Source organism: Rhamphochromis longiceps, linkage group LG20 (genome assembly GCF_057381845.1).
Source record: "Rhamphochromis longiceps isolate RC_006_pf linkage group LG20, R_longiceps_female_GT1.1, whole genome shotgun sequence".
Classification (NCBI taxonomy): Eukaryota; Metazoa; Chordata; class Actinopteri; order Cichliformes; family Cichlidae; genus Rhamphochromis; species Rhamphochromis longiceps.
In genome coordinates, this window is record NC_140576.1 from 16,246,491 (window position 1) to 16,273,478 (window position 26,988).

At 39.6% G+C, this 26,988-nt stretch overlaps 1 protein-coding gene across 1 annotated transcript; it reads left to right on the forward strand.

The window, feature by feature from the left end:
* The first annotated feature begins 228 nt into the window (after window positions 1–228).
* Window positions 229–26,916, forward strand: sdcbp2 (syndecan binding protein (syntenin) 2). Its single transcript, XM_085394120.1, has 9 exons — window positions 229–385; window positions 12,745–12,796; window positions 13,584–13,680; window positions 17,863–17,963; window positions 18,751–18,915; window positions 20,993–21,168; window positions 22,401–22,572; window positions 24,663–24,754; window positions 25,403–26,916. Exons 2-9 carry the CDS (start codon window positions 12,746–12,748, stop codon window positions 25,455–25,457), a joined length of 909 nt encoding a protein of 302 aa, XP_085250246.1. The 5' UTR covers window positions 229–385; window position 12,745; the 3' UTR covers window positions 25,458–26,916.
* The last annotated feature ends 72 nt before the right edge of the window (window positions 26,917–26,988 follow it).

The window sequence follows — 26,988 nt, forward strand, 5'->3', positions numbered from 1 at the left end:
CAGCATGGCCTCTTCACAGTACAGTAGGATTCATTTATACTGAATTGCGCTTGAGTTAAAAGTCTTAGACTCATGTTCCCCAAAGAGAACAAAAATGAACAGTTGTCTTATCATTAATTACCGATGATCACAATGTTTTCGTATAATTATGGTCCTGGTGAGTTAATATTCATGTGACCGGTACTGGGCGTGGCTTACAACGTCAATACTGATTGACGTGGTTGGCACGACCAGGAAGCCAGGAGTGACATCACTTTCCAGAAGTCCCCTTCAGGTTTGATCGGCGGAGAGCCACAGCGAAGCAGAGACAAGAAAAAAAAAGGCGTTCGCTGCTATCTGAAATTCAGGAGCGTTTAAGCTGACTTTTCAACCAAAAATTTAAAAGGTAAGACGGCATTTACCAAATTGTTGTAGCAAAGCCTTCCTAGTATTAACTGTTACATCCTGACTTCGTGTACCTTACAAGCTAACGTCGTTACGGCTAGCTCTCTGCGTTCCTGCTGTTTATGTCGGAACAAAGGGGGTCTGCTTCTCGGCTCCTCCGCTGCTTTTCTCTTGATATGCACACCTCCCAGTGTGTTCTCATTTCAGCTATTTTTTTTTAGCAGCGTTATGACTGCCCAAAATGTACCCGTCGTCTTAAAGCACCTCATTAATATTTAATGGCTGTGCGGTAAGGTTAGCTAACGGTTATTCGCAACACTTTAGTGTCGTAAAACTTAATGATTGTCATATGATTTAGACGCAACTGAACGACCTCATTAAAGTCATAAAGACGCTTAGCCATTATTAGAGTATTATGGCAATGGCGAACCTGATATTACTGACCAGTCGTCTGAAAAATGCAGTTCCTGTGTTGTTATAGCGTTAAAACAACAGCCTAAAGCATAACGGTATGCTAGCTATCTTAAGTCCTGTAATGTAACGTGGTACAGATAAATAGGGCACATTAGCAAGGGTGTGGGCTTTTTTTTTTTTTTTTTACCTTTTCAGTCCTTCTCCCTCCCTCTTTCGTTTTCCCAGCCATGTCAGTAGACCGGAATAAGCTGCCAGGAAGACCACATTCTTAGATCGAACCAATTCGTTCAGGCTTACTGAAGTTGGCCTTCTCTTTTCTTTCCACTATCCATCCAAGCTTTTTGCTTCGCTGGCTCCATATTATCAGGCTGAATAGAAGTGATGAAAAGTGCTTTAATTCAGTATTTTAGTTTTTGGGGAACTTGGACTTTGCTTGCACTCTTCTATTCGATCCTGCTTCACACTCCCAGGACAGAGTTATTGTTGTTTTGTCTATTTTGTCTGTTTTCGTTTTAATTTCTTTTCTTTTTAAATATTTTCTTAGTTTCCACAGTGGGTCTGCTCTTTAGTTTTGTGCTTTTTTAAAAAAAAAATATACTTTTACTAGTATTGTATTAGTTTAGTTTTTATTCATAATAAGTGAAGGGTTGAGGGAGCATATTTATCAAGTGCAAGTCATAACAAATATATAAGGTATAACAATAATATAAATGTAAAATAATGTAAAAGATGGCTGCTGCTACTGTAAAGCCACCTACTGTCATGCTTAGTCATTCTGTAAAGAATACGCTGCTTTATCCAACTTCTTGATTCATTTGGGGACCATAATTTCCAAAATAAACATTGTATTTTATTCAAAACTAGTAATATAGAACATGGATTCAGGAAATAGGAAAGTGTTTATTGAGGTCATGGATTAGGTCAGCAGTACGGTTATTTTCCATGGACTAGATCGACCATCGACTAGATGTTTGTTTTTATTGTGAGGAATCTCCCCCTGCAGACGATTAGAGACATTTCAGGTCTCAGGCACTCCTGATTTGGCTTCACTTTTCAGACTTCAAAGGTACAGCTGTTTTTTATATGCAGTCTGTGTACAATACATGCCACCTTTGACTTTCAGTTATGACCAGTTTCAAAAAACATAGTTAGTTTTACATGCCCACAAGTTAATAATAAAAGACAAATTACTTAAAATTAAACTTTTTTTTATTACCTGCTTGTAGTTGTGTTTTTTGTGAACTATAATAAGCTTTGTTCCTGGCCATGTCTTATTCTAGTGTATGCAGATGAAGATTTGCTTTAAAGCCATGTGATATGGACTTTTTGTGTTGTGTAAGTTTTCTTTGAAATGGTTGCCTAGTCACAGCCCTGTAGGTTTCAGATGAATGTCTGAGCTATTTCCCCTTTGGCTTTTTTTCCCACAGGGTTTCTTTATTTCGAAATTATCTTAAGATCCCAAAAAAGCAGAGTAAAAAAAAGAAAGAAGTTTTGTGAATTGTGAAACTTTCACAATACAGGCTGGGGAAATGCTCCTCACAAGGGTTATAATCTAACAATCTTAGATTATAACCAGCCACAGACAACCTGCAGTATAAATGCTTTTACTTTAGCGCATTTAGCTGATGGAAATATCAGCTGCCCACTTCTTTTAAGCTGCAGATGCAGAAGTGAGTCAATGATGGGATTGTGTCATGGCAAAAGTTGGTCAGACTCTCCTTTTTTTCCACCACGGTTACTCCCTTATACCTAAAACCTGCAGATATGAAGGAGGGATATAAGGAGAGCAAACAAACAGAGCTGAAAAGTAAACAGTAGAAGGTACAAGAATGTGCCTCTGTATCCACTGGCACAATGATGCACTTGTATGTGAGGACTGGGAGGAAGAGAATAGAGTATTGGCTGGAGTAGCTGAGAGAGTGAGATGTTATTGTGGTCAAGTGATTTGCTTACTTTACGGGCTGAGTTCAAGTTTTATTCACTGGTGTTAAGCTCGGTGTCTGACTGCATGTCTTGCCACAGGATTGTGATATATCGCACATATTAGTACAATAATTTGGTAATGCATCATACAGCGAGTTACAAAGCATTTACCATGTAATGTTTGGTATTTAAAAATACTCACAATACATTTTACATTTACAAGTATTTTAGGTACTGCAAAGTAGTTTCAGGTACTGAAAATATAACCCTTATTTCAGAAGAATCATATGACATATGGACATTACACCACAAGTCATGTGCTGTATTACGAGTTGCTAACAACAGGGTTTTTTTTGATTGGCTATATTTGCCTCAGTATGTGGATAAGCTTTCTTTGGGAAGTTGTTTGTGATGGGTGCATTAGCAGGATGGAGAGCAAGTCATTATTTTTTTAACTTGACTCCATTTAGTTTTTCCATTTTGTTGTCTTTCTTGCTGAACTCTGTCATTCAGCTTCAGTTTTGGTCCTAGTTTGGTCCTAGTTGTCCTTTATCCTCCTCACCAATTTCCTGTTTTGTTTTGATAAATATGTGTCCAGATGTCTTGTGATCATGACACGCAGTTAGCTGTCACGATGTGACAACTGAGCTTGTAGAGAAGTAGAAAGTCCAGAGTTTGTTTAACATTAGCACTGCTAGCACCAATAGCCTTGGGTTTTTCCATGTTAACGTCTACATCCTGGTGCAGAATATGGTTACACGTCTCTTCAAATGCTTCGTTATTTTCTAGTTTATTCTGACAAAGCCTACATAGAGTCGCTCTTTTTTATTTATTTTTTTATTAATTCATTTTCATTTAACGTCAAAGGTTTGCAGAACAGCACTGCTTAGCACAGCTGTCATATATTTACTTTCCTCTTTGCTCATTTACAGCTCACATTCATAAAGAGCAAGAGAGAGAGATAAGGGTGCCTCGATCTGCAGCCCCAGGTAGTGAATGTTGGCCTTTTAATATCAATGAACCATTAACTGCCATTGCACATTCATAAAATAAAAATAATTTATAGAGCCAGATAGAGCATGGCGATATGGCCAAAAATATTTATCACGATATATATTTGAAAATTTGCGATAACGATATAACCGACGATATAATTGATGCGAGACAAAATACAACTCCACAACATTACTAGCGCAAAAAGACAACCTTCCATTTATTTTCACTTAAACAAGAAGCTGGTTTTTATGTACATTAAAGCTTTATAAAAATGTAACAGTGCAAATGCAAATTCCTTGCTGAAAGTTTAACCAAAAGGCATTTCCAGTAGAAATGGGCTGACATATCCTGAGCATAACCATGTATAATATCCACTGAAGTTAAAAAGAGGTGCTTTGCAACATTAAACTGCAGTGTGCAGTACGCATTTTTCGGACCATAAGGTGCACGGGATTATAAGGCACATTAAGCGAAACAAAGCAGTCAGATAAATCAAACTTTATTAAACTCGTTCTTCTTGCTTCCTCCACTTCTGTACCATTGATTCATTAATGTTGAATTCTCTGGCAGCTGCTCTATTCCCATGTTGTTGCAGTATATTAATGACTAACCTCGTATTGTGGATGGATTATCTCAGTTGTTCTCCTGACTGAAGTTTGGTCCGTTTACAGCATCCTGCCATGTGATTGCATTTGTCTCTAACCATGAAGAACCTTCACGTTAACTTTTATAAGTGGAAAAGTGTTAGTGTTCGTCCTCCAGCTTCACTGTTTATGTTATGCTAACATAGCTGTGTCGGTAGCGATCACGTAGCACATCATTATATACCAGCTAGCCCAACTTCAGTAACCCTACAAACGTCACTGCTGTTTAGTTTCCTGTCTTCATTTATGTTGGAAGTGATAGCAGAGCTGTACGTTTGATTTTTTTCAGAAATCTCTCAGTCAGAACATGCTATATCATGCTTAGGTAACTAGCTAAACTAGCGAGCTAACTTCCGCTAGCTTCCTGCTAACTTCTAACTCCGTTAAATGTAATAACTTTTGTTTTCATGGATGCCTGGAAGTTAAACTTTATAGTTACACCTGGTAAAGCAGCAATGCTGATCGTTTTATTAAAGATGAAAGAATTTAGACAGTTTTTAACTCTCAGTGATGCTGCAGTGTTGTTTGACCTGAAGAATACGGAGTTTAGGACCCAGATTACTCCCAGATTTAAGAGCATCTTAGTCCGACAAATACGACAATAACAACGGCCGCTTGCATGTTCTGCAAAAAAATGTGCTTTGTTGTGTATCTGACGGACAAACACCAAACCAGTTCCACATCACGGAAGTTGCACCATTTTTACAAACCAATTCTGGTTCATCTGTTTCACTCAACAATCGGCCATGTGCGTATGAAAACAAAGACACTGCGCATGCGCGTTTTACTCCCATTCTATCGCGATATTTCATTTTTCTATCGTTGCCTAACATTATACCGGTATTACCGTGAACGGTATAATATGGCCCAGCCCTAGAGCCAGATAGTGTTTTGGTAGTTGAGAGCAGTGGGTATTTAGTAAAAAAAATGTATTCATATTATGGAAACCAAGAAATCTTCATTAGGAAAAAAAAACAAAATTCTGTTGAAGTCTTTGAGCTCTTCAACACATTACAGTCTTTCAACTGAATTAGAATGTATTTTTATTGCCAGGAGGGGCATTGACGCACACCACTGCTTTTATGAATACAATTATAAACTGTAATATATTTATCATTTGTAGCAGTAAATAATCAATAGTGAGCTGCCTCTCCAGTCAGTTATTCATCCTGTCCATGGACGCAGACTCCAAGATCTTGGACCAGCAGCTTCTGTGAACTTAGTGTGGCGGCACCTGAACCAGTTCTCCAGCTGCTGGAGGTTCTGATCACTGTGGTTGTCTAACTTGCAGCGGGTTTCCAGAGTATAACAAGGATTACTGTCACCAGCTGCTGTCGACAGCAGTACAGTTGAAGTACGTCTCACTACAGGATGACGGATTCTCCAAAGATAAATTGTCTAATAGCTGGTCATAACAGTGACCTCATCAGCTTGCTGCTGGGGGAGATACAAGACTGGAATTGTAAAAGTACAACTACCTTTGAAAAGGTGTCCAGTGCAAGATTTATGTCACAAGAGATAAACACCTTTCATTCCTGTCAGTAAATGCCATCTTAGTGTTGATGTCATAAACAAGACTTTTTCCATTATGTAATGGTACATATTTGATAATATCCGTGATACATAAATAGCTACCAAACTAAAAAGAAAAAGATCATCATGTTGTACATCCATGAAAGTCTTTGAAAGCCTCTCATGAAATACAGTAACAATTAAAAAAGTAATTTTCACAAAGTAGTTGGGTATATGCCACGAGTGCCCTCTGTGTGTGAGTGCATGATTGCCTATCACAGGCAATCATGCACTGTAGCTGGAAAATGAAGAGGTTTAAAAAGTTCATCCATTGCAACATGTTCCATTTGTAATGCTCTCTGCTTTTCCCGGTTCTTTGCTGCTTGTTACCTTTCATGTATGAAGTCTGCAGATTGTTATCTGGAAACTAAACAACAACAAAACATCACAAGCTGAAAAGCTTAATTGTTGTGTAGTGCAGCGGTCCCCAACCTCCGGGCCTCGGACTGGTACCGGGCCGCGAGAGTTGAGGCTCAGGTGTGAAATGTATGGTTTTCCATGTTTTTATCGGTTTTCAGCGTTATTTTGTTATATCGTTTACTCGGTTTTCCTGGGTTTTTTCACGTGTGTTATGAATAAATCTTCTTTTTTTCGGTACCAGTACTAGTTTTATTTTGTTGTATTTATCCGCGACACCTTAAAGGCCGGTCCGTGAAAATATTGTTGGGCATAAACCGGTCCGTGGCGCAAAAAAGGTTGGAGACCGCTGGTGTAGTGTACACCTCAACACAATGTGGGGCAAAGAAGTTTTATTTTCAAAAAAGGATATCTGTGCTTTTCCTTAGTGTTCAGATACAGTGGTCATATTCAGTAAAACTGATTTACTTCCACCTTCCACACTTCTTTTTTACTGCTCACCTTTTCCAGCTACTAATGATAAACTATCGATTAAAAAGAGATAGTTTATGAAGTTTGCAATATAGATCCATGATTACGTTTGCCCTCATGCAACTGGGGCTGAACCAGTGTGGGAGGGGTTTTGTGGACCAAGAATAAAATATGAAGTGAAACTAAGGTAAATATGAGGATATGGATTTTGTATGGAAACCAGGCTTTGCTATTGCTGTGGTATTGACATTTATAGTCATTTTTTAGATCAATACTTTTGGTGTATGTGGCAGCAAATCAGCTGCTGAAGTGGGCAGATAAAGTTTATGAAGCTCCGCTTTTCACTATTATATATTCCCACGTGGTAATGTGTGGGTAAGTTTGTGTTTTCTTTTTTCTTTTTTTGTTTTGGGATTTGGTCAAGTACAGTGGAGTTGTTGCAGAGTTCTCTGGGTTATTTAAAGAATGCAAGACCAACAAAGGTGGGGTTTTCCAGGGTCAGAATGGGCTGCTGAGCAGTGACCATAAATAGAATTAGTGAATATACAGTTCCAGCAGTGAGTCTGTCACAAATTCCAATTAAGAAATCTCGTTAGCAGATTGTTTTTATTACAGAATGAATGATTGGTTTTGGATAAAATCTCTTTGAGAAAAATTGTGCCTAACAAGAAAAGTAGATTATGATGTTAATATTACTAAGAAGAAGATATAAAACTGTTTTCAGGAAAAATAGCAATTACAGTTAGCTATTATTTATAAAACCAGTTTTGCAAGAAACATTTGGACAGATGTTCAGGTTTCAACTTATACAAGTATCTTTTGCTTTTAGGATGCTATGATCAGGGGTGCACATAAGTTGTCCGCACGTGTGCATGCACTGTCAAAATAAAAGATGCGCACCAGATAAGAAGTTGCAACGCGTGTTTGCGTGCATAAGATTTTCTGGAGGAGGACAGACATGATGGGAATATGCACCACATCTCTGCGTTCATCATTTGTTTGAAGGCAGCTCACTTCCTGCAACCACTTTTCCGAGAATATGCCCTTCTTTTGCGGTTCGGACTCCTTCTGACATTTCTTTGGAGGTGGAGGAACACCAAAGTAATCGCTTAAAGGAGCTTGCTTCTTCGACATCTTTAAGAGTTCTAAACAAATGTCTGTCCTCCCCTGGCTATGACAGTAAACTGAAAAGAATGGGTCAAAAATGGAGTCTGGTTGATATACGGTGAAGGTCAGCACTTAATTCAATAATGATAATAATAATTGTCAATAGAAAATTGTACTTGGTAGTCAGTATAATCTTTTAATAATATAAGTTTACATATGGTAGTGATAGGATGTGCGATCCTCAATAGTCTGCAAAGGCTTTGTGTGCATTCCAGAGTGCTCTGGCATTCACACCCACATCCTGGGAGCATGGGAAAGGTTGTACCTTCTTTTATTGTTTTACGGTAGGATAAACGTAGCTATGTCAGTATTAGTCTAAGTGCCTTTTTTACATATAGATGAACTGTTGAATTTTCCAGACCAGCAGGTTTAGGGAAGTCGTTTATGGGGTCACACTCTGACACACGCACACGCACACGCACACACACACACACACACACACACACACACACACACACACACACACACACACACACACACACACACACACACATATACACCTCCACATTCCAATGTAAGGAACAAACACCCACTGATGTATAAATAAAGACCAGGGCAGTCTCAGAGCTGCGAGTCTCAGAGCTCTCACTCTCAGTGCGAGTGCTCTGTACTGCCCTTGCATGCAAGTAAAACTGTGTGTTTCTCCTCTCTGATTCTCAGCTGAAGAAGTGTTTTAGAATACATCTCTTGACAACAATAATAATAAGAATTATAATAATAATAACAATACATTTTATTTAAGAAAGCGCTTTTCAAAACACTCAAGGACACTGTACACAAGCAATAACAACAACAAACATAACAATTTGCAAAATAATAAGGATAAAACGTTGAGCAAATAGATAAAATAAATTAAAGTAGCAGGAAACTCTTGAGAATCTGTTTTGTGACAATGTCCTGGTGAGATGAATCAGCATGGGAACCCAAAGAAACCTGCTGGTTTGAAGCCAGGACCTGAGTCAACATGCTACCTGAGCATGTTACCAGAGGATGCTATAGTTTATTTTACATAAACTTTGGACAACCAACTTTTTTTTACATAAGGTGTTGTCCTGTAGAAGCATCCATGAACTTTCTGTTGTGTCAGATTACCAGGCACCAGAGTACAGGAAAACATGAGCATTATTGTATAACAAAGCAAATGAGCGAGCAGGTTCTACAGTAACATACACCAGATGCAGACATGCTTCCTTGTAATGCGTAACCATGCCACTGCATGTCTTAGCCTGTTCTGCTGGACTGTTGACTGTCTACTACCTCTCATTTCCTCTTCCTGTTGCACCCAGCTGTTTGTTTGTGTTCATGATAATGTCTTCTGGCCTGAATTTTGTTTAGACTAAAACCGCAAAGGAGTCCAGGTTGCATTATAATGGTTTTTGCCATTGTAGGATGCTGAGAGCTAATACTCTCTGCTTATGTGTTTCTCCATAAGTCTTTTTTCCTCCACCTGTGTTGACTCAATATTATGTTGTGTGGCAAGCCGCATGTGCTCTGTACAACTCATTTATATTTACAGACCTGAGTGTTATTCAGTGCAATGTTGTTGAACCTTAGCAGAGACCTTCATCATTACCACAGTTCAGAGGAGATGATTAAAAGACTTTCTTATATATTGTCCTACTTTTGTGCACTGTACACATTCTACCAAAATACCTTGTGTCATGTCTACTTTGTCCAGAATACGTCATTTACGGTAATGTGAGTTCAAAGTCAGCACACACATGTGCACACCTTCATTCATCCAGTGTTAAAACAAGACTGAAGAAGATAACTGTGTCCCTAGGTGACACACATTGGAATAAGTGACCTTGTTTTTTCTATGGTCCTTTACATATATTGACAGTGCCTGTGTGTTCACCTGGCCATTCGTTGCCAGGTTCTTCATTTCTGGAGCTTTGCTGCTAATGTTAAACTATGGAAAACTGTTCCATGTACTGTCTGGACAAAAGGTCACCTTAGCTTGGATTTATTCACCGCCTAACACAGATTTAGAAACACAGATTTAGAAATAGCCAAATGCTATTTCTAAATCTGTGTTAATGTGCTTACGGTTTGGCAATACAATAATAATACAAAGTGAGAGGTTGCTAAACAGTTATTTTCTGAGGGTGAAGAAAATGTATTTGATTTGATTTATTTCATCTCGATATACAGCGACAGTTGAATTAGTTGCTAGAAGAAGTCTTTAAAACATGTAAAAAGCTCACTGAGTGTGCCGAGGTGGAGACCAACCACAAGATGAGGGACTCAATGGAAAAGCAGCTGGTTATTAGAGCAGGGCGATATGACCAAAAATATTTATCACGATATACATTTGAAAATTTGCGATAACGATATAACTGACGATATAATTGACACTAGACAAAATACTTTACATCTCCACAACTTTATTAGTGCAAAAAAACCCATCAACGTATTTTCACTTAAACAAGCAGCTGTTTTTTTTGTGCATTAAAGCTATATAAAAATTAACAGTGCAAATGTAAATTCCTTGCTGACAGTTTAACCAAAAGGCATTTCCAGTGGAAATTGGCCGACATATCCTCAGCATAACCATGCATAATATCCACAAAACTTAAAAAGAGGTTATACACACACAATACGGTAATTGAAGCACAGTACGTATCACTCCGCGACGCTCCTGCCTACGATAGCCGTAATGCTCCGACAATCCATCAAGCGGTGCGGGTTCGTAGCTTAGCAAAGTCATACTGAAACATTTGACAGATTTTCGAGCGCCATGTAGGGCTGCTCGATTATGGTAAAAATGATAATCACGATTATTTTCACTGAAATTGAGATCACGATTATTTGACGATATTTATTTAACCCTTTAAGACCTACTATAGAACCATATTTCTACTTGGAGAAGTTTAAGAGGTTTATCCCTCAAAACTTTAAATACAATAAAGTTGCAAAAAATAGTTTCCCACCACAGGAAATTTATTTTGAGTGTCTTCATAGTTTTATTTTGGAGATACAGCAATTTTTATATACTCCAGGAAAAACAAAAAACAATCCTATGATGCAAATTTGCAAAGAAAACAGCATGTGCATCATTTCACTGTGGGAAGTGTTACGAACAGCTGATAGGAACGGCAAAGCGTGTTTCTGGAATATTATGTTTTTGTTGCTGCAAGCGCTTTTTATGCAGTTTTTGCAAAGCTATATGTGGAACGAAACCGTGACCGAGGACAAGCTGATGGCATCAGATGTAAGTACAACTCCTCCGGTTTCATATGCAAAACAAATTATTGCGCTAGCTTACACGGTTCAGGTTCTACAGGGATTTAAAAATAGTTACGCAAAACGGAGCGTGCTGCTCTGACCGGCTTTAAAGGGTTAACAATGACTTTAAAAAAATAATATAAAATAGTGTGCAACACCACTGAAGTTTTTTTTTTTTTTTTAACTCTTTTCAACCAACGGCAGTCACTCTCCAAATAACTTCTGCTTAGCTTTCCGAGCTTCCCTCAGGTCCTCTTAATCAGCGGTCTCCACCCTTTTTTGCGCCACGGACTGGTTTATGCCCGACAATATTTTCACGGACCGGCCTTTAAGGTGTCGCGGATAAATGAGGGAGGGGCTAATAATCGGCTCAGTCATTTTTAATGATCGTTGAAAGCCCAGATCGTAATCGTGATTAAAATTCGATTAATTGAGCAGCCCTAGCGCCATGTACCACATAAAATCAATTCGAGGTCAGTAAACACAACCAGAATTCATACATAAGGCACACGGGATTATAAGGGGCACTGTCGATTTTCAGAAAAATCAAAGGATTGATTTTAAGTGTGCCATATTTTCCAAAAAACACGGTAATAACGACGGCCCGCTAGCATGCTCTACCAAAAATAGTGCTTTGTTGTGTATCTGACGGACAAAAGCTAAACCAGTTCCACACCACTGAAGTTGCAGCATTTTTACAAACCAATTCTGCTTCATCCGTTTCATTCAACGATCCGCTTTCGCCCTTCTCATTCTCCGTTGCCGCCATGCTTTTTCCGCCATGTGTGTATGAAAACAAAGGCACTGCACATGTGTGTTTTAGCCATATTCTATCGCGATATTTCATTTTCTTATCGTTGCCCAACATTATAACGGTTTTACTGTGAACGGTATGATATGACACTTACTGGTTATTGTGCAATTATTTACTATTTTATGTGCTTCTAACTATCTGTAGTGTTGTTTTAGTTCATTATTTTAGAAAGCATGGATTTTGCTCCTATTGCCCATGCACACACACATGCCATGTTGCCCCAGAAAGTTGCCAGAAATACAGTTTTACTCAGTGGTGAAGTGCACAAGAGCAGATGAACACACCCAAAACTCTGGCTGATTGGGACCCACGCCCAGTTTCCCACCTTGGCTCAGGCGATTAGAGGATCATCAGGGGGTCCTTTTGTCCCTCTGTGGGGGGTCACTCCCACTAGGTTTATATCTGGGACTCCCCACCATTTGACCTTAGAACTGAAGAAGCTTCTCGGATGAGAGGTGAAACGTCTTCAAGCAACTTAAAGAAGTCCAGACGCTTTTCTTTGCAAGCTCCTTTGACTACGATGACCTGGATGACTGAGAACCTTCACAGACAAGAGCAGAGTTTCTTACTTTGGCTTTCTGAGTGTTTGACTGTGTGCATCATTCACTCTTAATCTGTGTTATTACTCTTCGTTTCAAACACTAGCATCGAAATTACATTAGAGAGTTGTAATGGATGACATGAAGACAGTTTTCGTCTGGAGCTGGTGATGCTTATCTGGTTGGGTTGTTATCTTGTTATTTCCACTCACAGTTGGTTGTGTTATCTCCACAGCATGTCTCTGTACCCATCACTCGAGGACCTTAAGGTCGACAAGGTCATTAAGGTAAGGGTTTTGAAGTGAATCTATATTAAATGTGGTGCTGGCTTTGTAAGTAACAGGTCATGTAAAATATACAAATATGTTCCCAATGTGGTTTTCATTTTCAAAATGAGAAGTCTTACTGATGTTGTAGAGCCTCTTTGGAAACTCACTTTAGTCACCATAGCTTCTAAAGCAGTGAATGGGACCTTTTTGGAGGTAATTTAATAAAATGGTTTGTAAAACTTGTCCCTCCTCAGGAGGTTTGGATATTCACCAACCTTTAACCTATCCTTTGTGCCTCTGACTTTAATTTAACTCGGTACTTGAATCAGAGAGAACAGAAAACATAATAATAATAAACATATAACACTCACATGGCATCGCAATCACTGAGTGCTAAATAACTTTGTGATATCAGTATCAAACCTGCCTGCCACAGAAGATGTTCAGGGCAGTGTAAAAGTTTAAGAACCCCTGGTCAAAATTTCTGTTAAGGTTGTTGAAAATGGTATAAGCCTTAAAATTAATAATTCTTTTTAACTTTTTTGAGTTAGCAGGAATAGCAGAGGTCAAGCTGAGCTGTATAGCCCAGTAATACCACATTAAGTTTGAACATTGTAAGAAATCAGGAAATTAACTACTTACAGTAATGGAAATTTTTGCACTCCAAAGCCATTGATATTTGTTGTAGGCAAAGAAATCCTTCAGTCAGTCTCCTTACCAGCAGTAAAATACTTATGTATTGGTTTGAGCCCAGTTATTTCTAATTCAGTATTTAAAAATCACTGTGTGTTTGATTGCTTTTTAGGCCCAGGCCCAGTTCGCCCAGACTACCACACCCATGCCAGCCATCACTGAGGGAACCTACCAGCCCCAGGCTGCCACTGCTGGGATGCCAGGATCAAGTGAGTGTCACTTACACTGTTAAAAATCTTTAGAAAGTGTTTTTGTTTTGTCACCTAAAAACCTTCACCACCACCTTTTTTTCTTTGTCTTTTGGTTTCTCTTTCTCTTGTTTCTGTTGCTTGGTGTTTGTGTCTCTGTGTGGGGGGCCTGTGTTTCGGAGCTTTTAGTTAAGAACTTTGCAGTTGTATAAGGGAAAGATAAAGGACTGGGATTGGTGTTAGGAGTTATTTAGGAAAATAACTAGAGTAAAGGGGCCTCACACATTCTATTATTTGTCTTTTTGTGACTTGTTTCTGTTTTGTTGTGCATTTGTTTTTGTTTCTCTGTGTTTTTGTCTGCACGGAAGCCTGAACTGTGCAGTGGGTTGGATTTAGATGGAAGCAAGGCGAGAGAAATGACGACCCCACAAAAGATTAAAAGTGGGCAAAAGGGCCTTTGGAGATTAGAGAAAACCACTTATTTTCACTCCCCCTTATCCCATTCTCCCACTCATTCAATTTCTTCTTTCTCTGCTTGGATGCAAAGTCCTGTGGGCTTTTCCGTCTTTTGTTTTTACCTCAGCATAGCTGTCTATGAGTCACCATGGAGACTGGCTCTGGCAGTTGTGGTGGGACAGGGCATGAAGGGAAAAGGGAGAGGAGGAGGCGGAGTTGAAAAGGAGGGAGGAAGAGGAGGAGGTGAAAAGGGGGCAGTATGATCGACATAAGCCTAGTTGGATATACTCATTTTGTTCAATAACAATATCAGGGTGTCTTGTCATTTCGATTGAACAAACTGAACAGAAACAGTTCAGTTCAATGTAGTTTTATTACTATACTGCGGAATCACAACAATTCCCTGAAGGTTTTTTATATTCTAAGGAAAAGACCGTACAATAATAGCCAGAAACCCCCAACAATCAGATGACCTCTTTTGAGCTAGCATATTTATATTAATAGTAATTACTATTAGTAATAACTAATATTAAATGAGAATGAAAAGAGGTGAGTGAAGAAAAAGTGCTCAGTGCATCATGGGAAGCCCTAAACAGCCTAGGCCTATTGCAGCATAACTGCAGGGTTCAGGGTCACCTGATCCAACCCTAACTATGTGCTTTAGCAAAAAGGGAAGTTTTAAGACTAATCTTAAAGGTAGGGAAGGTGTCTGTCTCCCAAATCCAGATTGGAAGCTGATTCCACAGAAGAGGAGTCTGAAAGCTGAAGGCTCTGCCTCCCATTCTACTCTTCAAATAACCAAGTAACAGACTGATTATTTTTCAAGCGCTTATATGTGAAGAGACAGATTTTAAATTCGATTCTGAATTTAATAGGATGCTCTCTCTTTCTAGTCCCTATCCCTATTACAGTAGTCAATCCTAGATGTTATAAATGCATAGAATAGTTTTTCAGCTTCTCTCTAAGACAGGAGATTTCTAGTTCTAGTAAAACAGGACATCCTTCATGCTCATCCTAATCATCCCTGGGAGTGTGGAGATTTGAATTCAGGTCCTTGTTTACAGAGCTCACAGGTTGTTACTGTTGATACTTCACCCCAGTAGTCTTTTCTTTGCTTTGCTAATTTGAGAGGACAACGGAACATCATTGAATAAAAAAGGAGAAATCATTATCATTCCTAATACTTGCCCGTGTGGGAGCATGTGAAGCAGGCATGTGTGGGAGAGGTGAACCAAAGAGATAAAATAAGAGAGCATAGGAAGATAGACCAGGAAAGCAGAGAGGACAGGCCAACTGTTATGACAAAGTATTCTCATTTTCTGATATAGCAGAGCACATTCAGTGATTTTAATTAGGACCTATTGTAGGATTGCACTTTGAATTAGCATATTTTGTTGTTTGCTTAAGGCTTGACCAACGAGTTGTGGGTGCTTCTCTGTCTCTATGCTTCTCTTCCATACCATGATCAGACCTGCCATTTATTAGTGTGCCTTGGGGGATTTCTGAGTGTGTAGGTGGAGTGTATATTTTATTAAAATGGCATATTCAGATCATGTTAAAATAAGAATATGATACTAAGATTTTGTCTCAGTGATGTATTAATAGATCAGAATCATTAAACTACTCCCTCCTGCTGTCCTGTCATACTCTCTGGTGCGCTCAACATATACCACCTATCTACTGCTTAGTTTGTTTCATTTCCACTTTTGTCCTCAGTAAACCGACCTCACTGGTTTTCAAAAAAGTTTCTGTGATTATAAAACAGGAAGTCAGAATCCAATAGCAACAACCTTTGACAGAAAAGGTAAAAAAGCAATGAGTTCCTGTCAGACCTTCCTGATAAATTATAGGGTCAAACACAACTGGTCACAGACCATTATTTAAAAGAAAAAAAGCCACTTGCCCCCACACAGGCAGTACAGTTTAAATCTCTTTAATCACTTCCTTATTGAAGCTGTAGCTTTTCTGGTAACTGCGGGTAACATGTCAGCAGTGAGTAAATTACTTCAAGAATTACACCACCAGCTACCAGTTGTTCATTATTTTCCTGTTTAATCTACTAATAATTTTAGCTACAGAACAGGTAGACATATGACTTAATTTGCTGGCAATCCATTCTGGGTGTGGTTGCATGTGCTTTCAAAGTACATAAGAACATCATACATGGGGATTAACTTGTAATTAAATGGCTTTCATTCTTACTTTCATAGGTGTTTAGCAACTTGGCTGATACCTATTTCCCTCCTCTGAATACTACCATACACATTCTTCCTTTTGCTTTTTCCAAAATAAAGAAATTCAGGCAGGCATGTATCATCACTTTGCATGAAACTACATGGTTATATTTTTATATCTTTGGGATATTTACGTAGGCAAAACAAGAACACACAATGGACACATACAAGCAACAAGCAAACCTTTCCATAGCAGGTTATAGAGGGCTTGATGTCATAACACGGAGCTCAGTGCTGATGTCTGAATGGTTGTACTGCACAGCAACACAGGCCGCTCATTATCAAATTTCTTCAGCGGAAAGCTTAATAGCTCAGGCTGTGCCCTTGTAGTGATGGATGGCATGAATAAAATATAAAGTGTTGGAAAGAAGGTGGTCGGCTAAACAAACTTAAATCGTTTAAAAACCTGTGACTGCGGGAAACCTGTCTTCATTGTTATGTTTAGAGGTAGCACTTCTTTACCTTCTTTACTTCTTTTGCATTAATTAGAAAAATATTAAAATGTATTTGTATGGGATTTCATCAAAACCAGTGCTACAAAACACAGTGCACATTATAATCATTTCAATCACTTCAAGGATAAGTTACCAGTGTCTCAGCAAGAGTCAAGTGCAATGTCCAGAATAAATTATAGTGGGACTCAGCAGTCAACAATAAAATAACCTAAAAAAGTGTAAATAATTTAGAAGCAGGTCTGCTCCTAAGTCGTTAAAAGGGGATTTTAAAAAAAGATACAGATGAAGCGAGCTGGAGTATGCCAGGCACATCATTCTGCAACTGAGAAGCATGAAGTGGGAGAAATTAGCAGACTGTACACTGGTGGGTACAGGGACAGCAATTCCAGTATAGTGTAGTCTGGGTCCAGGCATTCAAGGGCCTTAAAAGCACTAAGATAGAGTAAAATTGAGGTATTATGTGCACTCTTCCTGGTCCTCCTAGATTTTGCTGCCACGTTTTGGGCAATGTAGAATTCACTAATTGATTTCTAATCGATACCTGTTAAAAGGCTATTACAATAATCTAACTGAGAGGAAAGCACGAATGATCTTGAGTGTGACACTAAAACTTTTTATTGATTGTATTGCAGCAATCTTCCCTCAGTGTTCTTGTTTGTGTGTTTCTCAGAAGTGAGATCCATATCATACCAAACAGACTTCGGACCACTGATTGAACATTAATTTCTAAATGAGGACCAAATGAGGTCCCAATGCTAGGATGTTTCAGAACCACTAACATCTTCATTTTGAGTTTTATCACACAACATTACCAGATTTGTGTTGGTGGTCATAGAGGTGTGGTCACAGACATACCAGTGGATCAAGATGATATTTCTCTATATACTGTGGCTAAGTGGTAGCATATTATGTAGAAAGCTCGTTTTTTCCTTCCTACTCACCACATCAACCTCCTTCTACCTGCTCTGTCTGCCTCCAACTGCTCCCTTTATTTCAGTTCCTTCTTGACCTTGTTTTTCACCCACTCACCTCCTTCTCTGTCCCGCCTGTTCTCCCAGGCCTGTACCCAAATCTGGAGGAACTGGGAGACTACATGGGGCTGGCCCTCAACAGCGATGAAGTGCAGAAGAACTTGGCCCTGGTGCCTGTTGCTGACAATGTAAGCATTATAACTGTGTGTGTTTTGATCTTCATGCTACCCCATTATGTGTGGATATATGGCATGTTTCGTTTTTTATTTATTAACAGTTGTGACTAAAAGATATAATAATAGGCATTTTGGCATTTTATTTACACTAAATTCTGGTCACATTTAATTTAAAACTTCATAATTAATCTCACATCAAACCAGCAACATTTAAAGACTCAAAACCTGCTTTTATTGGATGTAGGAGTTGTGAGAGTGCAACAGTACTGTGTTCCTGGAGCTCCACATTACTAAATGACTCACTGCAGGCCTGGAGCACTGTGTGGGAGGGTGTGAGCTCTTCACTCCCCTCCAACACTGTGTGTGTGTGTGTGTGTGTGTGTGTGTGTGTGTGTGTGTGTGTGTGTGTGTGTGTGTGTGTGTGTGTGGAGGAGCGGGGGGGCGACGACACATTCCGCTCAGTTTTGTCACCTGGCATTTAACCATCTGAGTTCTTTGCCATTTGCTGCTTCTCTGCACCTCCACTGTTATTTTCCTGCTTTTTAAAAAATTAATTTCAAAGCATATTAACGACAGAAGTTTTTGAAAGAAAAGCCTAAAGCGTGTCATTCTCTGGTGGAGGAGGAGATGAAACCGAATCCTCCCACTCTATGTGATACAGCTTTCCTTTTTATGTTGACTTGAATATTAATGTAGCCTTGCTCTTAAATCTGTTTTAAATCACCCCTGCTAGTTCTCTTTTTTTTTTTAACCCACGTCTTTCAACCTTTTCACCTTCCTCGCTGTTTGCCCTTTCCAGCAAGTGGCACTGCCCTCTGGCTCAGGTGTTGGAGGGATGGTGCGGCCGGTTACCGGAGCAGACATTGGCATCAGGAGGGCAGAAATCCGCCCAGGACTGCGGGAGATCATCCTCTGCAAAGACCAGGACAAGAAGGTTGGACTCCGGCTCAGGGCCATCGACAATGTGAGTCAACAGCCAAAAGCCAACTCCTTCATGAATTATTCAGCACAGGCTGACTGTCATTAACAGCCCTTTGAAACCATACCAGTGACTGAGGAAATCCACACTAACATCTTGCGTTCTTAAGCACAGGATCACAGTTGTGATGTGGGTCAAACTGTCTGAAACATCTTTTCTTCCAGCGAATAGATCACTAGTGTCAGCTGTTTGATCTACTTAAACTAGAGCAGAGCTTATTCAGGGACAGTGTAACTCTGAATATTTTTATAGCAGATGTCCCCTAAGTGTGCCACATGCAGGCACTCATAAATAGTGTTTTGAATAGAGGAAAGCTGTAAGGAAATGCTTGCTGAATGCTTGTTTGTGTGTTAAAAATGTGGCTGTGCCAAAATCTGCATGGAGCCATAAAACATAAGGTGTAAGCTTATCTTATAGTAGTATGTTTATGTCCTTTAAGGTGTTATTTGGCTAAACAGAGAGGTACAGAACCTACACAAACTTGCGTGTAGTTCATGCAGATGATGCTGCATGTAGAAGACAGCCTGCAAAGCTGTAAGTCAGCTCAGCTTAGGAACATCCCAAAAGCACGAAGGCCAAAATAATGAAGGGTGACAGCTTATAAGTATAAATAAACTTAGCAACATTACTAGTGAAAACGGGTTGAAATAATGACTTTAGCTAACTTTTAATTTCAAGTAATATCTACATAAAATATTTAAATGAATAATTACGCTTTTACCATGTGACTACTCTGCAGTGGGCTATTTTTGTTGTTGTTGTTTTTCTACCCTTTTCTGCATTTATTTTTTCATGTAAACATGTTTATAGCCAGATTGGAAAACCCTGGCTGAAGTGCCCTTTTTTAGGGTAAGTGAAGCCGCATGGGGAAAAGATATCCTTGGTTTGTTGGGCTTGCTTTGTAATACAGACCCTTCTCTGAGAGAACATTGTGAGGCTTATCAAGATTTTTTTAGGTCAGGTTGAAGGTCAGTGTTGACACTGTATGATTGAATGGAAAATAATTATTATAGGTTCAAAAGAACAAGGTCCTGTTCTCTGCCCAAGTAATATGAATTGATAAGAAGAGGTAATTATAGAATTCTGCAGCATGGCAGAGGGAAATGTTTGAATTGCTCTTACCTTGCAGGGGCCCATAGAGCAGGGTTGTGTGATACTTTGCATCAGAAAAATAACTGAACACGTCAGTGAGTAACACAGAGATGATAGTGTCGGTCATCTGAGCGTGTTTATGAAGCTGTCATATGAGTCTTGTGTTGACATCAGCTCTATGATACAGAATAAACTGGTGCCTTGTGTCTGTTGGGTAATACTGTTATTGTGCTGATTTCTTTTAGTCTGGTGTTACAGTTCTTTTAAAAATTATAGGTTCGTATTTCTTTTTAAGGTCTAGTTACACATTTACTTTGTAAGTGTGGCTGTGCTACCTGAAATCATATGAGTAACTTACTACTGGGCACAGCATTTATGTGTTTTGACAAAACTCATAAAGCCTCTATTGGAACCACCTGCTTTTGTGCTTGTTTCATTTTTAAGACAGAACCATTTTTATGGGCATGATGGGATGCCGTGAGTGAATTATTAGAATATCTAAACCTAAAAAAAAGTCAGCAACAAACCACAGATGGAGTGTCAGCTCAGGTAGCTTGAAAGTGCTAACAGGCTCCTAATGTAGTTAAGTTATCATGTACTTTGTGTTCTGATACAATGAGCCCTATGTGAAGTAAGCTGAAATAAGTGTGTTGGGGATCATTGTGGACCTGAAATTAAGCACTCTTGATTTCTTTCTGCACCAAGGAGTATAGTCAGCTTTGCATTCAGGTTAACATAGAATCCAGAGAAGAGACCTAAGAATAGAGATTATCAAATGTATTTTTATATCGCAGATCCATCAAACAAAACATTTTCATTGGATAGTTAGAACATAAACATCCTGTTTACCTTTTTATGGCCCATTTCTGTGTCCTTGTCACCTTCTTTTGTATTCTTTCCACTACCTGCATCTGTTTTCTGTCTCTTCCTCCATTCCTCACACTTTGAATGTTTTATCTGTTTCTCTCAGGGAGTGTTTGTCCAGCTGGTGCAGGCTAACTCCCCCGCTGCCCTGGCTGGGCTGCGCTTTGGGGACCAGGTCTTGCAGATCAACGGGCAGAACTCTGCTGGATGGAGTGCGGACAAGGCCCACAAAGCTCTGAAGGCTGCGTCTGAGACCCGCATTGAGCTGGTGGTCAGGGACAGGTGAGGGGACTTGTAGTGTGCAGCAGGGCTTGTCAAACCTTATATCAGGACTTGATGCTTCAAACATAACAGATGTCATACAGCTGGTCCATATTCTGTCCATGGTTGTGTTTAGCTTAAGTGGAGTGCTTTTCTATATAAATGTGCATGTCGGTCGTGAAGCCATGAAGCCAGCGCCTTACACCTGCATTCTTTCTGTAGGCCACCAGATGGCAATAGCTGTAGTTGAAAAAGACTTCTGGTCTCATAGACCTGCGGAGTTCTCTGCTACCCATTTTCCAAGAGCAGAAATCCTGAACTCAAGCATTACATTTAACTGTGAATTTGAAATAATAATAATATGGAGCTGGAGTTGAGCAGACTCTGTCCATTTTAAGCTAGCATCTACAGTGTGCTGTTGGTTCTCACAAGATCTCCAGTAACTGTTTGAATAATAAGCTTTTCATGAAATGTTTTTCTTGTCATAGTTTTTCTGTTCGTCCAACTTTGACTTTCAAGGGTGCTCATTAAGTTTCAGTGTTCATCATAAGATGACTTTTTATTTGGTTTCAGTCTCAGTTTTGTTTCAGAAATGAGAGTCACCAAAAATTCATTTTCGACTGTGGTAAAACGGTTGGACACCTATGTTTGTGAATGTGATAACTTGAGAATGAGGCGACGTAGCATTTTGAAATTGATACCATAAGTGTATCCTACGGTGTTCCTATAGGAGGCTAAGTGGTAGCACCATTGGTTTAAGAACAAATTGTTGCGAACGTCTTAATTTCTCTGCGGGCTTGCAAATTATAAATATTACAGTGCACATTAAAACTAGACACATCAGAACAGAACAGACACAAAAAGGATCAAAGGATCTCTGACTACTCGGCCGATGTATTATTACCTTGCCTTTTATACAGAAGTGCTACACTTTGGATTTTGAATCTGTAACAGGATGTGTTCGGTGATATCGATGTGTGAGCAGATTTCCAATGTAAAACTGTAAAATATTTAAACTGCTGGGGTATTGTTGCAGTATCATAGCCTCTGTGGAGCTGAGATCTTTGGCTCCCTCTTCTGACTGTTTCACACATGTCATCTCTCCTCTTAGTTTCTGTTTTTTCGACTGTTATGAAATGCTTTTTTCTGAGTCACAGTTCTGTGATGACAGGCATGTTGTATGCTGCTTTATAGCAAAAGCTCTAAGACTTTCTGCATATGGATTATTGATGTTTTCCTGTGTGTGTCTCTAGGCCATTTCAGCGCACCGTCACCATGCACAAAGATAGCTCTGGTCACGTGGGCTTCATCTACAAGAATGGGAAAATCACCTCATTGGTCAAAGATGGCTCAGCCGCCCGCAATGGCCTGCTGACTGAACATTACATCTGTGAAATCAATGGACAGAATGTCATCGGACTCAAGGTCAGACTCTCACTCGTGCAAATATCAGGCTTTTCATCTAATAGTTTGGTAGGATATTTTGTCATATTGTGTGTGTTGTGGAATCTGTATTATGATAGATGAAGTTCAGTATAGAGAATACCATGGACCGAAAATGACAGTGACTTCAGAACGTTTGCAATGCTCATCAGATGTTTGGTGACTGATTTTAAAGATTGCACTGAGATGGCTGCTTCCATAATAGGAGAACGTAATAAAACACAGGGACGCCCAGCAGTGTTAAGTAAGTGCAGTGCTCCCCAGCTCTGAGGTGTTTAATAAGTGTTGAGTAGTTTGCTTCCAGTGGGTGCGTAGTTTCTGTCTACCCTGTGATGCAGGTTTGCAACATGTTCTTATCTCGGGTTTGTTTGCACATCGATTTGATGCACCTTTGCAGTGCTCACGGTTATGGAAGCATTCACTTTGCTTTTGAAAATTTCTGGCTTTCTGCACCACTTGACCTTTCATAGAACCATGATTCACCATGTGAGAGTATCCAATGAGATCACGGCAAGTTGGTTCTGTGGATGTTTTAAAAAATAAATAAAAAAACAAACAAGCTGTAGTAAAATGTGAATAAAAGCTGGCAAATTTCATACAGTATATAAAAGACAGATGTAGCATACAGGTCTGAAAGGTCTTTGGGAGAATAGCCTTCAGCTCCCCTGATATGTCTATGTGACTGCAGTAAACACTTCAGTGATGAGCTAATGAGTTTAGTTTGTAGTTTAAAGTCTGGTCATTTAATAAATAAAGATAAATAAAGACCTAGATCAGGTCATGCTTTATCATGGGATTGATAAGCTGCTAGTCCTTGAGCATGCAGCATCACGTTATGCGGTTCCTCAGTTTTATCTGCCCCTCACACCAGTGTTAAAACAAGATGATGATGACAAAAAAACTCAGATTGAAGCATCACTAATTTGTGGAAGATGTCACAATGCAGTGTTCATCTTTCATGAGTAATTCAATTTGATTTATATAGCGCCAAATCACAACAAAAGTCGCCTCAAGGCCCTACAATAATACATACAGAGAAAAACCCAGCAATCATATGACCCCCTATGAGCAAGCACTTTGGCGACAGTGGGAAGGAAAAACTCCCTTTTAACAGGAAGAAACCTCCGGCAGAACCAGGCTCAGGGAGGAGCGGGGCCATCTGTTGCAACCAGTTGGGGTGAGAGAAGGAAGACAGGATGACAGACATGCTGTGGAAGAGACCCAGAGATTTATAAGTATGAATCAATGGAGAGAGGTCTATTAACACATAGTGGGTGAGAAAGGTGACTGAAGAAGAAATACATAATGCATTATTTAAGACCTTGTATGTGAGGAGCAGGATTTTGAATTCAATTTTGGATTTAACAGGGAGCCAATGAAGGGAAACCAATATCGGAGGAATCTGTACAGACAGTTTTAGCTATCCTGGAAAGTAACTAGATTTTACTGACCAGATCTTATTACATTCTGATTTTTCAATGTAAACCCCCCCCCCCAAAGCAAAATATGTGACAGTGTGGCAAACAAATTAAGACAGTGACCTACACATCTGAATGTCCACTAGCAGCCAGCTGCCAATTACAAGACCATTTATGATGAACACAATGCCTTATGTAGTGACTGGGCTTGAGCCTAAGTTCATCTAATGAGTAGCTTAGCTCAGCAGAGCAGCAGCGTGTGCTGTGCCTGCATCCCTTGACTCTGGTAGAACAAATATGTAAACCCCTGTATGTAACGAGTCATCTATTGCATTCAACTTGTAGGTTGTTTTTAAAGGTCTGAAAATGACAAAGCGTAAAGGCAAAGTTTCCTGTCGCACTTGTATACCTGGTAGTTGTTTGGTAGTCTTGAAACAACAAACCCCAATTTCTCAGCTACTCCTGTGTTTGTGTTGCTTCCCTCGGCCTTCGTAGAGCAGTTGTGCTGTATTTCAGACCATTTTTTGTTTGTTTGTTTTCTTGTTTCCTGGAATACGTCTAAACAACAGAGTGAAACTGTGAAGCGAGTGTGTTTGTTTTGCACTGATTACACAAAGCCTTTACATGTGCCTCTGCCTGTGTGGAAATTTCCAGGACTCTCAGATCAAAGACATCCTGACCACCTCTCCGACAACCATGACCATCACCATCATGCCTAAGTTTGTCTACGAGCACATGGTTAAGAGGTAGGACTGCAGCAGAGACTTTTTCTGTCCATGCATCAGTTATTAACATCTGATCTCAAGTCAAACCCAATGTGTTTGGCTCGATCTGTGTGGAATAAGCCATAGAGTCACATTGAGTCACCTCTCGCCTGACTAGCCAACATTATCTTAACATACTGCTTACCACCCTTGAGCAAATTTAAAGGTTTAAATGAGTAATTAATAGAGATGTGTACTGAAATTAGGCATGAAATGGACCACAGGGCTTAATTATCGAAGACCAGAATGCAGATGAGCTCCAATGCTATCAGTGCTGCTTTTGGTACTGGAGAAAAGAAAAACATAATGGTTATTATTTCCACAAGAATTTTATCTTCAAGTCCCTTGAAGGTATTTATCTGTGAGGCATTTTTGCTGTTCCTGATCCACAGACAGCAGGGCCATGGCGCAGGTCTCTCATTTGCCACACCGTGCAGATGAACACAGACCCTGGTTTAGTGATGGTGGGGTAGAGAATTAAATGCTCAGAAGTGTGGTTGCACTGATTCAGACAGTGCTTATTGTCACAAGTGAAACAGTGATGCCCTCTAAAGAGTAGCTGAGTGCCCAGCTCAAGAGATCAGGAACCCATGCAGCGTTTTGTTGACAGGTTGTGTGCTTGTGTTCCAGGATGTCCTCTGGCCTGATGCGGTCAGCCATGGATCACTCTGTCCCAGAGGTGTGAGGACCAGGAAGAGGACTAGAGGATGTCAAGATGTCTACAGTGCAGATTCTTTCTCTCTGTTTTCCTTATGTCTTTTTCTCTATTTCTGTCATCAAACCAAACCTCCTCCTACATCACAATCACCAACCCTGCCCTTGCTCATCTCTAACATAATCTTAAGATGCCTTTTTTTCTATTCTTTACCTTTTCTACATTTCCCTCACCTGCTGACATTAGTATGTTTTATATGTTAACCTAGTACTCTGATATGTTTTTTTTTTCTTGTTTTGTATTTGAGATTAAGGACAGTAAAACAAAAAAAAATGTTTTTAAAAAAAAGCCATGCATACCATCATGAGTCCAGAGCTTCCTGCTCAGTGTGGAGATGAATCATTCACCTTTTCATAATGCTGTAAAAGCTGACGGACAGCCATCAGAGCCGTCCACGCAGATATTCAGCTGCCCTCCTGATCCCTGCACCCAACCCCTAACGTGTAAATAATCTGAGCTGAATTAACACCTGCAGACTCATATGAAGAGGTGTGTTGTGGGTTCCAGTGTACAGTCATTTTTACATGGCCAGTGAAAGTGATGGTGGTGTTTACTATTCTTTCTTTTTCTTTCAACATTAAAAAGAATCCCAACATTTCACCACCCAGGTCTGAGTAGCAGTTTCCGCTTTTTCCAAGAGATGGCGACATATCCTTGTAACGCATTTTCAAGCCTCTGACATTAAGTTTGCAGATAGTGCGTGTGCACATTCTGCGGAGCAAGTGTAAGGAAAGGGAGCAGCAGTACATTATCATTAACCTATGCAGCTGGGACTGTCCACAAACACTCTTTGACAGAGTAAAAAAACATGAGTTAGCAGGTGCCCAGCGCACCACAGGCTGCAGGAGTCCTGTGAGGCTTTGTGCTTCAAAGAATCGAGGAAACAGTTGGTGTTTGAATGGAGGGGTCGGCGCCAGGCGGACCCACTAAGTGCACTTTCCATTAACCTTATAAGAGGTCCTCTCTCCTATATTCATTTCAAGTTCCAACAATTTTTTTTTCATAATTGTTGTGTTTGTGATGCTTCATGTTAACGAGAGAAAACTAAAAGCTTAAATTTGATGCTGAAAAATCAATCGGTCAAATGAAAGCATTTAAATTACGCGTCATGGGTTTATCCAGTGAACTGCTGTCCTCTGCTAAGTTTTGTTAAAGGCCTATCCTCTTTAAAATTCCTTCCTTGACTGATGAGCACAGCAAGACTCACAGCAGAGCTCACAGTTGTGAATTTCTACTTGTTATATAAAATTTCTCCTTTTAATGCTGTTCATGTTCGGATGCATGTATTCCTTTAATTTTCTAGGTATGCAATCTGATTTAAAAAAAACAACCGCTGTCATTCTGTAAAAACAAATGCTAGAAAAATCTAAAAGTTTATATACGAATGTAACCATGATAATGTTGTAAACAAATAAAGTCTTTCTGCTCACATTCGTGTTCGGTCTCAAAGCATTGCATTTCTCGTGTTGCTTCAGATCAGCTGGTGTGGGAATAAACACAA